This window comes from Athene noctua, chromosome 1, assembly GCF_965140245.1.
Source record: "Athene noctua chromosome 1, bAthNoc1.hap1.1, whole genome shotgun sequence".
NCBI classification, from domain to species: domain Eukaryota; kingdom Metazoa; phylum Chordata; class Aves; order Strigiformes; family Strigidae; genus Athene; species Athene noctua.
The window spans coordinates 194,883,656-194,899,015 of record NC_134037.1 but is presented as its reverse complement, the minus strand read 5'-3'; the positions used below and the strand labels follow the sequence as shown (position 1 = coordinate 194,899,015).

Here is a 15,360-nt window from a genome sequence, read left to right as displayed (position 1 = left end):
CCTACTCTCCAGCCCTTGCTATACCTACTTTCTTATCCCATTTACTTCCAGTTTATAGGTCTCTCAGCAGCTGAAGGGGGAAATTCTCAGAAAGCCATAATTCAGTGTAACATAGATATTTCCCTACTCTCCCTCAAACTGGACAACTGGGCATCGTGCTTCCTCACCAAGGCAGTAAAATATCAGCACTACGGAGTGTACTGAGGAGTCCATGCGGAAACAAAAAATTTATGTGTGAATTTGTCAAGTATTCCAGTCACTGCTGAAGATACGGTTTCCTGAAAAAGTGAAAAACATGTCCCGTCAATACATGACTTTCCCCATCAGATGGCGCTCGAGGACAGACTTACTGGGCACTTCATTCTCCAGCAAACTTTGACACAACATGAAAGAAGTCTCAGCAAACTAAGTTAGATGGGCATTTTGAAAGATCAAAGATGCGATTGAAAGTGTTTTCCCTTTGCAGGAAAAGGAAGATAGGAAAAGGCAGACCTCTGACCTCAACCAGAGCAAGAGTTGTATGAGAAGGGATACCTCGGACATAGCCCTGTGTCACCTGTTGCTGTCACCGCTACTGAAAAGAACACCCAGGAAAGCAGTTTCCAGAGACAATGAGGGTCTTACCCAGCAGTAGGGGAAAGGAGCCTGAAAGGGGTGGGAGGAGCAGGACTGAGGAAGGGAGAGAGCGTTTGCAAGGAGACAGAGTCCCAGGAGATTTGTGAATTCTGCTTCCTAGTGTAACCATGCGGGAGATTTGGCTTGATGCTTGTATTCTGTGGATCTCAAAGTGCTTTGGAAAGGTAACAATTTACTAGCATCTTCTGAAGCACCAAGAGCTTAAGACCATATTTCATAAAAACAACCTTCAATGTGCTTGTACTACGGGGCACCCACTTTAAGTACCAATGATCAGAGCATGCACTGTACTAATGCACAACCAGCAAGGCAGTAAGGTTCCTGAAAGCTGCATTCATTATTTAAAATTGTGCCACAAAAAATTACAATCATTTGAAAATAAAGGCAGCTCTCCCCAGATACAAGCCCATTACTTGGTCATTACCGGCACATGAATGAGAAAGCTCCACAGGGAGTAAACTGTTGATGTGCAACATTTCACATTTATTTATTTGGTCAAATAAAAAACACCTAATCTAAGCAGGCTGATCTGCAAGAGGACATGGTTTCAAAACTAAAATCCAAACTGGGGATTCTTTCTTATTCAAACATGATCCCAATAATGCAGTGACAAGAGTACTCACTGACAATTTTACTGTTGAAACATATTTTCCTGTTGAAAGACAAATTCATATTTGTTTTTAAAGCTTGCTGGCTCTGTTTGAATCCAGTTTTATTTCCAAACAGGAGATAATCATTAAAGGATAGCTAAGTCCTAAGGATTCCATAAAAATCATTTGATGAGAATAGCCATGACCATTTGACTGAGATTTCTAGGGTTCACGTAGCCTTTCCTCTGCAGCTTAGACTTTGCATTTGACACACAGCAGAAATCTCCATAGCTGAAACAGAAGAAAAAGACTAAAAGACCTGTGCCAATAAAAGAGTTTAGGAAGGTTTAACATTTCAAATACATACATGAAATAAATATTTTGGAAAAGGTGTTAGAAGAAGGAAAGTCTTAAATCCCCATTTATAAAACTAATTTGTCAACCTTGTCCGCGAACCTCTGAAAGAAATCTACCCTGTGATTTTAAAAGGAAATTCTGATTTTTAATAGTTCTTTCAAAACAAGTTTAAATTAAAAAAAAAGAATCTTATTGCCCACAGATTTAGAAATGTGCTAATGAAAAAGAAAAGTTATGATTTCACAGTGTACATTCTTCAATGAACGTCATCAATCTTGTAATAAGTAGAATGAAAATTATTTCTGCACTGCACTGAAATGTGTATCTGTGCTGAAGCAAGCTCAAAATTTAAGACAGTGGGACAGAAAGTGCAAATTCCTGAGACCTACAGTTAAGTATCATTTATTTTAATGCACCCTCCCTTCCCATATGCACTCAAATGGCAGCCATTTATGCTAGGATGAAGTCTGTGTTTCTTACAAGTATTATTAAGGTGCACAGTGACTTCAACTGATTCCAGGGCCCTGCTGTGCTACTTTTCTGTACAAACAAATAAGACGGAACATTTTTGTTCCTTGGAGTGCATAGCTCAGACAAAGAAAAGATTATCTTTCCCCTTTTACAGATGAGGAAACAAAAAGCAAAGTAAGCTGACCACAGTCACAAGTGTGAGTGAACGAGCTTTAGAGTCTCAGTGGTCCCCGACTCAAACAGGAGACTGCTCGCTTCATCTACATGCAGCGCTCTGCAACTATTCTACTGCTGTGTTTGCACTGCATCCAGGAAACTAAGGTGCAAAGAGCAATTTTGAGTAAGAGCATTATTTATCCACTTGATGTTTTCTCTTTTTAGGGTTTCTGGTGTCCCGCTAGGTGCTCGCAGATCTTGTTGACATTAGTGAAATTCAAGGTAATTCAGATTTCCTTTAGTGATCCTCAGTACTTTTCAAAGGTAACATATTGCCAAAAATTCAGAAAGTAAAAATTCAAGCTATTCAGGTCTTGTCTGTATTACAACTCCTTTCTATAAACTGTATTTGCAGTTCTCCTCCTACAGCTTGTTCCTTCTCTTTGTCCTCTTTTTCTGCATCACAGTTCTTCAAACAAATTGGGCTTCAGGAATATATTTATTCTTCTTACAAAGTCTATATGATAGGTGCATTGTGCAATTTTCAGTGTTACTCATATTAAAGCTTGGTTAAAACAAGTATTATTTGATTATAAATAAAAACTGAAATGATACAAATTTTTTTTACGAATCCATTCATCACTGGATTTTCAACAATGATTTTCAATGGATAACTGGTATTAAACCTGCATGACTTGGTTCCACAAGAGATGATGTGATAAGGCACATTTCCATCCTATCTTAATAGTGGAAATAATGTAGTTAAAGCATTGACATAAGTTATTTATAAAAGAGATAATTTTTTTTTTATGTCTTCAGCTTTGCAATTGCCAGTATTCCTTTAACTTAGTTATTGGCATTGACTTTGCCCAAATGGAAGTGGTTTGATCCACATTGAGGCTTTTTTTTTTTTTTTAATGGATCCCATAGTCTGATCAGATAGTTTAGAATCCTAATTCAATATGTCCATGGTTTGTTACCAATAGTTCTCTTTCTCCTATGTTCAGTATGGCTGGTTCTCAGGCTTATTTCTCTGCCTTTCCCCTTGTGATGCCTGCCTAACTAACCGTGGTGGTGGCGTAGGTCTTGCTGATCCATGGTCTGCAGACATATCTTCCCTGCTCAAAGTGCCAAATCTTGGTCTCATCAGCAATGGCTGCCTGAACCCAATGGATGGCTGAGGCAAGGTGCTTGGATCCTGTGGCTCTCCTTGTCCACCCTGGCTCCCATCAACTTCGTTCTTCCACTCCACCCTAAAATCAGGCGGTGGCCTCTGCTGTCTCAGTCTCTGCTCTCTCAAGATTTTCCCTGCTCTGGGTCTTAGATTGAGCACTGTGGTAGCGGCATCCATCTCGGAATCACTGCTGTCACCCACTGTTAATTGAAAACAAAATTAAGATTTTAGGTGAAGAATATTACTGTTTCAGGAATATTCGAATAACAGCACGCTGAGCACTAGCAGCCATAGAAGAAAGATTCCTCGTGTTTCCTAAATTTGGTGGTTTCTGATTAGACCTGTAATAGACACTTAACTCTCTCAGAACAGAGGATAAATTTGACTTGCAAACAGCCGTCCCCTCAAAACTGTGATTTTTAGGAAGTCCTCACTCAGCTGCTCCTTAACTGCCAAGTGCCCCCCAGTTTGAGTTGACGTTTCCCCAGTTCTGGCTCTGGACATGGAAAAACCTCTCTCCCTCTGAACTACTTGGGTCCTTGCTCATGTCCAAGCAGGAAACAAAACCGAAATTTTTCACTCTCACATCCCATGAAATCTAATCTGAGAGGCATTTCCGGAGCACAACCTGTACAGGGTCTCCAGAAACCCAACTCTGGAAAAGAAGCGCCAGTACTCCACCAAACAAAGGATCTCCCAAGGTCAATGTACAGATGGGAAGAATCATCCTGTCCTTAATATGCCTAAATGTAAGATATCAAAGAAAACACACAGGGCAAATCTCACAGGTGTACATGTCCACATATTTTCCCCAGCAGACATCTTTTAAATTGATTTGCATGCTTCAGTCATTTGACAGTCATTTTAACCATCATTTATGAATGCCTCAGATTTGTTCTTAAACTTAATTTAGATATGGTGTTTTAAATATATCAAAGCAAAGAATTGTGTTTGTGCAACTGTCCTAAGAACAACTTCCATTAGTAGCCTACATGTTATTTGTTTTAAAAAGGTAAGGAAGGAGTCAACAAAATATATCACCACTTAATTGTCCATTCACCTAGATAATTATGTATCAAGGAAGGTCTTTGTCAAACTGTGTTTGCAGGCTTTTTCCCCTTTTAATATGTCAAATAATACATTTTTTGACAACTGAATAATCCGGAGACACATTTCCTCTTTAATTCTAGGTGACAGTAGGTGACCTCTGCAGACATAACAACAAAATAAAAGGCATCCTACATTCAGGAGACCAAAGGTGTAATTGTTAACAAAAGCATGGTCTATTGCTAAATTAATTTGGAAGAGTGGGAAACTAATTGGGGTGGGGATCAGGACATTTTATTGACTGTGCAGAGATTTCATCTTCCCAGCAAGAGATCTTTATGGTTGCTTGTCATGAAAGGAAATGCTCCTGAGCACGGTATAAGCATGGTAATGCAACTGGTAGTAACCAAAAGTAACATATAGAATTGGGCAAAGTTTTCAAATCACAAGGTTGTCTTCTTCCAGATTTTTTTTGTTGTTGTTGTTGTTAGAATTCAACTCCAACATAAAACATTTCTGAGTTTTGGCAGGAAAAAAAAATTACATTTTGGTTGTAAAACACAGCATTTTGAGAAGTTCTTCATGAGAACTGTAAACCAGATCTCATGTCCTCATTCTCCTCTCTGACTTCTCAGAGCAGTGTTCTCTACTCTGACCCCAGTGAGAAAAGAATTATAATCCAAGAGGGAGATATGGACATTATGGAATAAATACAAGGAGAATGAGTCATGGCAGTGTTTCTGGTGCAGAAGTGTTTCAGGCTGCTGCTCGCTCACATAAGGAGATGTGCTGGGAGGACGACACCACTATGACATGTGAACTGAGAAAACCCCACAAGACTCTGCTCGACATGGCATTTCTTTATCTTCAGATACTTGTGTTAGCACCCATCACTTTTAATGCTCTAAGACCCCTGCTAAATATCCAGCACCTAGAAATATGCTATGAAGGTATTAACTTTAGAATTAAAGCATGTGCATGTAAAACATTTAATATTTATTTGAAAATTAACATGCTGATTTCTCTACATCATCCCTGGAAAAACTTTCCTTCTATGTAGGTAAAATGACTGCAGCACAGTAAAAGACAGCAGAAAATTTTTCTTTACCTTTTGAAGATGTTTTATTTCTCACTCGTAGTTTCTCTGGGAGTTTAGTGTTTTTAGGAAGTGAAAGGAATCTTTTTGTATTTGCAGCAGCCTGTGTGCAAAGAAATATAAGAAACGTTAGGTTACTGCAGACTGAAGTACCTGTATAATGTATGTTAAGGTACATGACTGAGGCTTGAACAAGTTTATGTAGCTAAAGGGCTGGAGAGTAGTTTGAGATTAGCTAATATGTGATCTTCTGCTACACTCTCAAGTTAACACTGATTGCTGGTTGAGGTCTGCGCTAAGATAAAGACTGAGTAACCTCAAGCAGCTTAATCAAAGGAAAGCCTAGTGATATGCCTTCTGAGATCAAAGTTAATAAATGTATGCTCTCTAACCTCAACCTTACCTGTACAGGTTTTCCTAAGGAAGGCAACCGCTGCAAGCATGGCATCACTTCATGCAACTCCCATTTGAAACTTTTTATTAGTCAGCTGCAAAAATTAGGTTGAGACCAAAGCTCGGGCACAAGACCTAATCTGTATTCTGATCCTGCAAGCACTTTATACATATAAATGACTTTATACAGTTGACTAGTCACACTGAAGTGGACGGGGAAGTTAGGCACCAGCGTGATCATTTACCAGTGCAGGGCATAAAATCCTTGTTTTCCCAAGACTAAGCTCTAAAGGCCCTGGGAGCAAAGCACACCTCATACTTCCTGGAACATGAGAGGTACTTTCAGGACAGGGTGCTTTTTAAAAATTCCAAGTTTCTCAAGGGCATCCTTTCTTACATTTGATAGAATTATTTTTTTTTTAAAACTCATATAGTCTATCAGCTCTCCTCTGTTTCACACTCAAAAGGAACCTGAAAGGAAATCTATTTTCCATGAGAGACTCTTCCTCTTTGGATATTGTTGTGCTGCTCAGGACCACTATGCTTCCCTCTGTGGTGGATTCAACCAAGGATAATCGTTTTTAAAATTAGAGCCTGTACGTTTTAAAAAACTGTCAAGATACCTGTTTCTCTCCCTGCCCTGACAATGTCTCGATCCTGCTGAATCTCTTCATTATTCCACCTAGTAAATCACTTATTTGTATGACAAAGACAAAATATATAACTGTGAGATGGAAAAAAATCATTCAGGAACAAACTTATTGTCACAATCAATACCACAGTAGCCCTGGTAATGATCACAAATAAGATATAGTATGTATTGGAGCCATCATTCCAGCATCAGCTGCTGAAGGACAACTGTATCAATGAAGACAACAGTCACTAAGTATTCCTGTAATATGAAATACATATTTATAGAATAATTAATTTCCCTGATACCTGAAATGGGAAGGTGATTTGGGGGATCATCTTCCCTGCTGAATCAGTGTGCTCTGTTCTGAACAGTCTGAAGTTTACAGTGAAAATATTGCAGGATTGCCTTAAAGAGCCAAATATGACCATGCCACAGCACTTCTTGTAGGTGGAGGGGCTTTTCCTATTCTGTCAAATAGGTCAAAACCTAAAATCTTGACTACATTTTATGAATACTAAAGAGCTCACTACATTTTTCAAATTAAGATCTCACTCTGACTGACTCAGTTAGAAGTTCTCTTTCCCATATTTTGGAGCATACTGTAAGTATTCTGTCTACCTGAAAGTCATTTTAAATCCCTACCATCCATGCTTCATCAAAATACTGATAGAGTATACTGACCACCCCTTAGATGTATACTGTGTAGAGCCTGTTCCTCTGAGATAAAATTATGGCAGCAGATCCCACTCCCATATCATGTTCTACAAGACTGAAGCTTTGCTGAAAGGGTCAACGCAAATTAAGGAGCCCCTGTGTGCGACTCAAGGTGTAAGTGACATTATATGTGCAGCTGTCTTTCAAATTTAGGATATTTTTTTTTTACATTTCATATTTTTTTCTGCATGACATTTAGTTACAAAGAACTGCTTTCTATAAAACAACCAAAATGCAAGTACCGGTCTTTCTCTTGACAGGCTGTTCGTTTTCCTCAGGCTCTCCCTAAGGCTGTGCCGGCGACGGATAAGAATTTCTTTGGCCTGCTTTTCATTTGCATCTGCGGCGAGGCTGTGTCGGTTATATGACATTGTCTGAAATATAAAAGCAGTGGTCACCTTCTGAAAAACATGTCAAATGTGTTGATCTGCATGCACAGTGCAAAACAGCCTTTTTGCTTTAATGTTTTAATAAGCATCTTAAATCCTTGAGAACAAAATCATATCACAGATGATTAAGAACAAGAACAGAAATTATGCCAGCATTTTTTTCAGTCATCTGCTTCACAAGTACCTGTTTATTTGTTTGGTTTTAACCTGCTGATATTTATAATAAGGGAGAAATTAGAAAAAGCTGGGTTAATACAGTGCTTACCCCCACGTTGTACTACCTCAGTCAATATGTCAAGAGAGGACATACATTTGAAAGCAGTAAGATGAGTCACCTAAGGGGAAGTAATTTTTACCTCCAGCAAGCTGAAGCTTGCTCCACTTTGGAATGTTTTCTAAGGGCTCGGGCATTCAAACTACTTAGTCACAGGAGGGTAAATGTGAAATGTCCTTTTGCTTTTATTTCGCTATTTTTCCAGGTCATCACCTCTGCTGTTAATACAAACAATTTCAGAACTGGAGGCAAATGGGAGATCTAATCCCATATCATGAAGCAACCAAAATACTGAAATAAGTGGACAATGCTGGGTTGATTTTGCTCCTTTTTACATAATATAAGTATGTTGCTGGTAATATGACAAAAACATAAGCTTTATCAATAGTATAAGATCAACTAAGCTATTAACATAAAGGAGTATGAATATGTTGCTGTACAAATGATAGGACATGGATTCATAGGCAATAGAAGTAAATAATAGCATTGATTATTATTCTATGGTTCAGCAGATGTACTAGCCCAAAGATACATTAGGAAGGTAATCAGTATATTCAAAGAGTACTTCGACATTTAAGTATGCAAAACTTCATCCTTACTCGATGTCGTATTTGGTAGAGATTCTTTGTTAATATTTCCCGCATGTTTTCCATTTCAGTGGGAGAAAGCGGCTTTATCTTTCCTTCATGATAGTCACTGTGGCAAGATAAAGAAAGGAAAATAGAGGAAAGAGAGAGTGAGGAAGAATGTTTTTATGATTGGGAATTACATTTGTACTATTTCTTTTGTTAGTGTTAGAAACAACATTTCAAACCAACCAAAGAACAGGTGAAAACGTAACATGTAGGAATGAAATCTTGATCTCATCTGAGTCAGTGGTAAGGCTCAAAACTCAGTCTCCAAAATTTGATATAAATTACAGAAAATTGTAAATTTGATTAAGGTCCTTTTCAAAATGTCCCTCAGGCTTCCCCTGTAGCTATTCGCAGCAGATGGGCGGGCACTGGTTCAAATACATCTCCACTCTTCATGGCAAATCAGTGTTCCCATGAGCAGCTGCCCTTGTGAAACTACACGCTCCAGACGAGCACAGCTCCCCAAGTGCTTTGTGTGTGAGCTGCAGGCAAAATGCTCTTGTTTCATATCCACTTACTGTTCAGGTGACATTTGGACACAGAGCGTCCGAAGTCAAAGTGATTATCCTGCCCACAGACTGGGCTGTGAAATAAATTATGTGACCCAGCTGAAATGTTTGGCCACGCTGCCATCACTTCCTTACCTGAGAGACACCGAGGATGGGACCTTGCTTATCATTCCGCTCTCTGCCATCTCAATGGCATGTTTGATTTCCAGCTTCTTGTATAAAGAAACAATGCTGGATTTGGGCTGGTTCTCCCGGATTAGAAGTCTTCGCAGGTATTTATTGTCAAACTTTTTAAACCTGTACGTGAGGCAAACCAACCCAACCAGTTAATTTTTACTGTGCATAGTTAAGGAAAGCCAATATACTGTAGCTAATGAAATTGTGAAGGCATTTATTCCCTGGGTATGTGTCTGTTCATATTAACAACCTACTGCTGAGTAACATAACAAAGGGTCAAATTCATCTTTGCTTCAGATAGATAGTCTTAACCTGTCTTAACCTGTGTTTTGGTTAATACATTAACGGACAGTCTCCCTAGCAGCAACTTTTAACTTTTAGGTATTCTGTGTTATTAGACAATATTATTTTTAATTGTCCATTTTTACTGAGACAAAGAGAACATTAAATATTTACTGTAATAACAAACAAAAGGTCTAAATTTGCACCGACTGCTTTTTCTTTGAAACTTTAGCCTGCTCTTGTAAAACTTTGGAAGTTCTCCCTTCCTCTAAAGCAACTGCAAACTTCTTGGATGCTTATTGAAAAAATATTGATTACAGCTGGGGTTATTTTGTTTGTCAGAAAATATTTTGCCCTCCAGCCATTCTGAAATTATTCTTGAATTTGGGTCTGAAGGTCATGAGGAGGTGGGACCCTCCTTTGGTCCATAATCTGTTAATTAAAGATCTCACACAGACTGGAGAACCAGGGGCTGAGTAAATGAAAGTTGTACCCATGTCATGCACCTGTCAGGAGAGTGTCCTTACTGTGTTGCTCTCAAGACATTTGGAGAGGGCTCTTCTCAGCCCTTCTGCAGGTGATACTCCTCTTTGTATAAAACACTTAAATTCTTCTTGAATGAGCAATGCCCACTCTTTGGGTCTAAAGGATTTGGGTGTTAATGAGTGTGCTTCTGAGAAAAGGAAGTTAGATCCAAACCAATGATGATGATTCAGCAGCTGAAGTGAAAACATGAATTATTCAGGTATTGCCAGTGGTAATCTTCTTAACTGACACTAAGTCTTAAATAATACCATCAGGAACTGTGAAGCTGCCTGCCATTAGGATCTCTCATGCACCTCATGCCAGCCAGTGCCTTGATCTTTCTAGAGAAAGTCCCAAAGCTTTTGTACGTTTCCTGTCAAATAGGGAACTAACCCCTCACTTAACACCGCAGAGACAAGCAATTTTCAAGAGGAAAGCTGGATGGGATGAAAGGCTCAGCAGACATACAGGAAATGCTCTGAAACAGTTAGAAAGAGGGAGACAACAAGCACGCTCAGAAGGTACCATACTTTACCCTGGGATCGGAGGGCTGCCTTGCTTCCCAGCTGGAGATTCTGTTCTACTTGCTTGTGGTTTAGTAAAAAGACATTGTTTTGCTGCTTTCCCTTTGTAACCCACACGTTCTAAAAACAACTATCTGCTTTCAAGAATAAAATGCTGAAAATGAAATATGATGCCCAACAGCCTTCCTTTGTTGCTGCTGAGACAGTTCAGCCGCTCCGGTATAACAGAGTTTTAAATGCTATTCTTACTTATCTCTCCAGAAGTTGTGACCCCAGTGTCCACAGACATCTTCAATTCCAGTCTTCACATGGTCAAAGAACTAAAGGGAAAACATTGGTTCATTACATAAACTTATAGATATCACTTGGCTTGCCCTTAGGCATTATTAGTTTCTAACTTACTTCAGACCAGAAATGTCGAGTCAGAATTCAGGATGATGATTCAGTTGGAAACCAAGTGCAGTCTAACCAAACTGATTCAGACTCTGTTTTGTTCCCCTGGAGCTTCCTTAGCTCACAGCCCCAAGAAGACAGAAGTTAGTTGCTAATTTCCTCAATGTCAATCTTGCACAGCTTCCGCCTGAATCTAAAGATTTTTCAGACATTTTCACTTTTTTTAAGTTCCCTAACCACTCAGGGCTATGCCTGGAACTTCTCCGGGGACTTCCCCAGGCCTCACAGTGGAACAGGTATGACTTTGTGGAGAAGAGAACCTGAGTGGGCAGCAGTTCCCCACATCAGCCCCTTGTGATGCACAGGACAGAACTGATATGTGTAGAACCAGGTCCTGAGCTCCTATTTTAGGGAAATCTGGTACAGCCTCACCTTAAAGTATTCTGATCACCTAATACTAAAAACATACTCTTCCTCATCATATTATGAATTATAAAAGAGTAAATCAGTTCAGCTAAGATCTCACTTGATCCCCAGAGGCAGCTCGTTTGCTCTTAATTCAAGTACCATAGCAGGGGTCTCTCAAACTCAGGGGGAAATCCTGCTAGATATGTACAAAGGATAAACTAAAAGGACAAACTTTTAGATGCCTAGATAGACTTCACTGCTGAATGTGGCCCTTATTATTCCTCATTTTTTGAATTTAAAACCACCTGCCACAGGTATGCTGCAAGGAGAAATACAGTCAAGAATAATAAACTGCAATAACTAGAGACATACACATACCAAATATAAATCCATAAAGAGGCTGATGATGTGAGAACTAAGTAAGTTGAAGAGGAGTTCACATTTGTTTAATTAGACTAACTCAAATGCGATATAATGTAATTAAATTGACAAAGGTTTCCTAATGTAGCCAAGTTCTAAAATAACATGTATCTCATATGTGAAACAAACTACAGAAAGTTAATTTACCTCAAGAGGTGAACAATTAAGAAAGTGAAGATTCCAAAATAATGATACATAATAATGCAAATTTTGGTAATTGCCAAAGGTTAAAAATAAGCTTTACAGTTATTGTGCTTGTAACAGCTGTCAAAAAGAAATCTAAAAGAGCGTGTGCCTCTGTAATACCATATGCTGAATCCTTGTCTTACTGAAAGCCACTAGGAATTTCATCTATATGAGGGTTTCATCTATGACACTGAAGCTGCAACATACCCTGTTATAAATTTCTTCACTGACAGCAGGCTGCTTTTTATTTGACCTTTTGACATCAAGAAACTCCACCAGTGGGCGAATTGTTATTCCCTGTGAAGTAAAAAAAAAAAAAAAAAAAAAAAAGGCAAGTAGTTCTGGGGTTTTTTTTCATAAACATAAAGAAAAAACAAAGACTTTCAGTCTTTTGCATCTCTGTCAGAGCATTGAAAATGGCTGTACACACCTTTTTAGCTCTGGATACCCTTTCACCTTCCCAAAATCCAGCCTGACACAATAATTATAATAGTGAATTCACTCTTGTGATTAGCAGGTGTTGCACTTAGCTGTAAAGTCCTTATCAGCATACAGACTCCACTAATGCAACAGAAGGAAGGAAGGAAGGGGATCCCTAGAGCTCAAAGGTCCAAGAAGCACAGCCTGACAGACCCCGTCAGGAATATGTCACCACATCCATAGCATTTTTTAACTTTTTCTTCAGCTCTGTTATGCGTTAGAAAAACCCTTGCTTGTTTTCTGAATTAATAAACAGATACCACATCATTCCAAAGAAAATATTAAAAGTCCTATTTTTTATTGATTAATTCCAAAACAAGTACTCAAAGATGTGTCAACAGTAGCACTAAAATTGCTATATAACATCATGACACTAAGAGGTTTTGTAAGTATGTGTCCTTGCCTGAGTATTCTCAGAGAAAGAACAAAAAGTTTTGGCTATCCCAGAATGATATAATGGTTCTGAACAATTATTTGTGTAAGAATTGACATAATTTGCTTAATTATATAGGTGCACTGGCACAGGGGAGAAGAATGAATCTCATGGTGTTGAGATCAGTCCCTACTATCCCAGACAACCAGGTCACGTATTTCTTTTCATTAATGAATCAAGCTTTATCGTAAAAGTAGTTAGGTTTCTTTGCCCCATTGCTCATACTGGAACACTCATCCTGAACATCATTGTTCTGATAATTAGAAAGCTGCTTCTTAATTGCATCATGGTCACTTTGTACCACTTTGTTCTTGTGCCAACATTTGTCTTTTCAGTTTAAACAATGTTCCTCCTCGTGTTCACTCCCTCATATAAACAGTAATTATATTCCCTCTTCTCCTTCATTTTGCTAAGACCAAGGCATCCTGGTCTTTCACATGACAGGCTTACCAGTCCCATGATCACTCTAGAACATGACACTATTCTCTGATGGAAATACCTGTCTCAGTATATCTTAAGATCAGATTTGCCTTTCAACTAGTACACCTGTGTTTTCTTCCCTTTTTTTTCCAAACAAAAGGTTCCCATTTCATAGGAGAAATCCCTAGTAAGAAAGTCCAAGCAAGAACACATTTGCACTCATTGCTGTTAAATTTCATTCTGTTTCTTATCATATTGGCCCTCCATACTCTCTTCTTTCCACATGATACCCCATCTTGCTGTCACTCTGAAAACACCTTCCAAAGCCTGTCATGAAGAAATATCAGCAACAAAAAATTCCTATGTTTATGCCATGGTCAATAACAAGAATATTAAACAAAACCATCCCCGGGAATCATCCTTGAGGAATTCCATTAATAACACCTCATCAGCCTATTATTCGACCAGGGTGGTCAAATAAGGTGGTCAAATCAGGTGCCCAGAGGGGCTGGGGAATCTCCATCCACAGAGATATTCTGAACTCAGCTTGACATGGCCCTGAACAACATGATCTAACTTTGAAGTTGTCCTTGCTTTGGGCATGGGGTTGGACTGCAGACCCCCAGAGATCCTTTCTGACACCAAAGGACTATATGCTTCTATTTCCCTCTATAGGAGAAGCTGTCAGCTCCTTCCTCATTCACTTTACAATCATCCTAATGTCAGTCTAAACCTCAGTTTAACAAATAGTTAAGATAGCAATCTCCTATGCAGACCCCTCCTCCAAAGACTTTACAATAGTCAGTTAGATGAGATTACTCTAGAAAATAAATTGCCTTATCAAAGAACCATACCAGGTTTCCCTTTGGTAAACGATGTTGCATGTCCTAATACATTTCATTTATCTCCATATTTTAAATTATTCTATCCTTCAAAATAAGTTTTCACAATTTACCTGCTCTGATCAACTAACTGACTAACTCTAGCTGCCCCAGCCACCTTTTCCCATCCTTTCCCAAGCATGAGCACAGATACTTGTTACTTCCCACGGCACCTTTATCCATGTAAAAGACAGGCTAACATTTTTTCCCACAGACCTGAAATTCCATGTACGAGCCTCTCACATCTCTCTCACTGCTCTGGATAATGACTAGCGTGACAATTACTTGAGGGACTCAGCCTCCTGTACATTTTGCTGGTTTCAGTCACTTCCCTCTCTTTTGGTCACTCTTGACCAGGTTTCCATGGCCAGGTTGACACTGAAGACAAGTTCTTCACGTTCTCCCACACAGCCGGTGCTTTTGGATGTCTAGCTGGTTTGCAGCATCACTGCCTAACACCCAGACTCAAGCATTCCAGTTTACCTCCCAGTGCCCCCGGCGTCTTCCATCCCCTGATCACTGTGCAGCCTGTCTTCCACCAAACTCTTGAGTGAATGCACAACTTTAAATATTCTAACAAGGAATTAGTGCTGGGGCTGTACCCAGATTATCTTTTATCTCTACTCCAACCTCACTAGGTCTTAAATGCTTAATACTACTTATATGTTAGCATAAGTACTTAATATCTGGCATACTTTTGCTACTTGTCTGCGGTCTGCATAGCATTTTTTAAAAAACTATGACCATGGAGAGTACCTTCAAGTATGTTCCTTTCAGTAAGTTAAGACATTTGTTGTTCTACCCACTGCTTATTTACAACCTGTTTGAGAAAAAATGTTCAGAAGAGGACAGGCATTACCTGAATGAAAACGGTAAAGAATATCACCACGATAACAGCAGTTATGAACAATTTCTTCCTGGGAAACACAGCAGGAGGAAGCAGAAATACAAGTGAAAAACAAATAGCTCCTCGGAGGCCTCCATAGGCAATAATAAATTGGTCCTTAAAAGTGAGAGGAATTGTCCGGAACACATTAATGATCTGAGTCAGAACAAAAACACCTGAGGGAAAAAACCAGAAATACAGGGAGGATGGAAAAAGAGAAATTAAATTACACAGAAACCCCCACAATGCTAATATTTGTTTTAAAACACT

At 39.0% G+C, this 15,360-nt stretch overlaps 1 protein-coding gene across 1 annotated transcript in view; it reads right to left on the bottom strand.

Moving 5' to 3' along the window:
- Positions 1 to 1,037: 1,037 nt before the first annotated feature.
- The window catches only part of LOC141961861 (sodium/hydrogen exchanger 2-like), a 32,497-nt gene continuing 18,174 nt past the window's right edge, over positions 1,038 to 15,360 (bottom strand). The window contains exons 5-12 of the mRNA XM_074909211.1: positions 15,064 to 15,266; positions 12,198 to 12,287; positions 10,833 to 10,903; positions 9,211 to 9,372; positions 8,531 to 8,627; positions 7,511 to 7,642; positions 5,540 to 5,630; positions 1,038 to 3,584 (exon numbers count right to left, since the gene is read on the bottom strand). Coding sequence (XP_074765312.1) covers positions 3,214 to 3,584; positions 5,540 to 5,630; positions 7,511 to 7,642; positions 8,531 to 8,627; positions 9,211 to 9,372; positions 10,833 to 10,903; positions 12,198 to 12,287; positions 15,064 to 15,266 — 1,217 coding nt within the window. The 3' untranslated portion in view covers positions 1,038 to 3,213. The remainder of the gene's footprint in view (positions 3,585 to 5,539; positions 5,631 to 7,510; positions 7,643 to 8,530; positions 8,628 to 9,210; positions 9,373 to 10,832; positions 10,904 to 12,197; positions 12,288 to 15,063; positions 15,267 to 15,360) is intronic.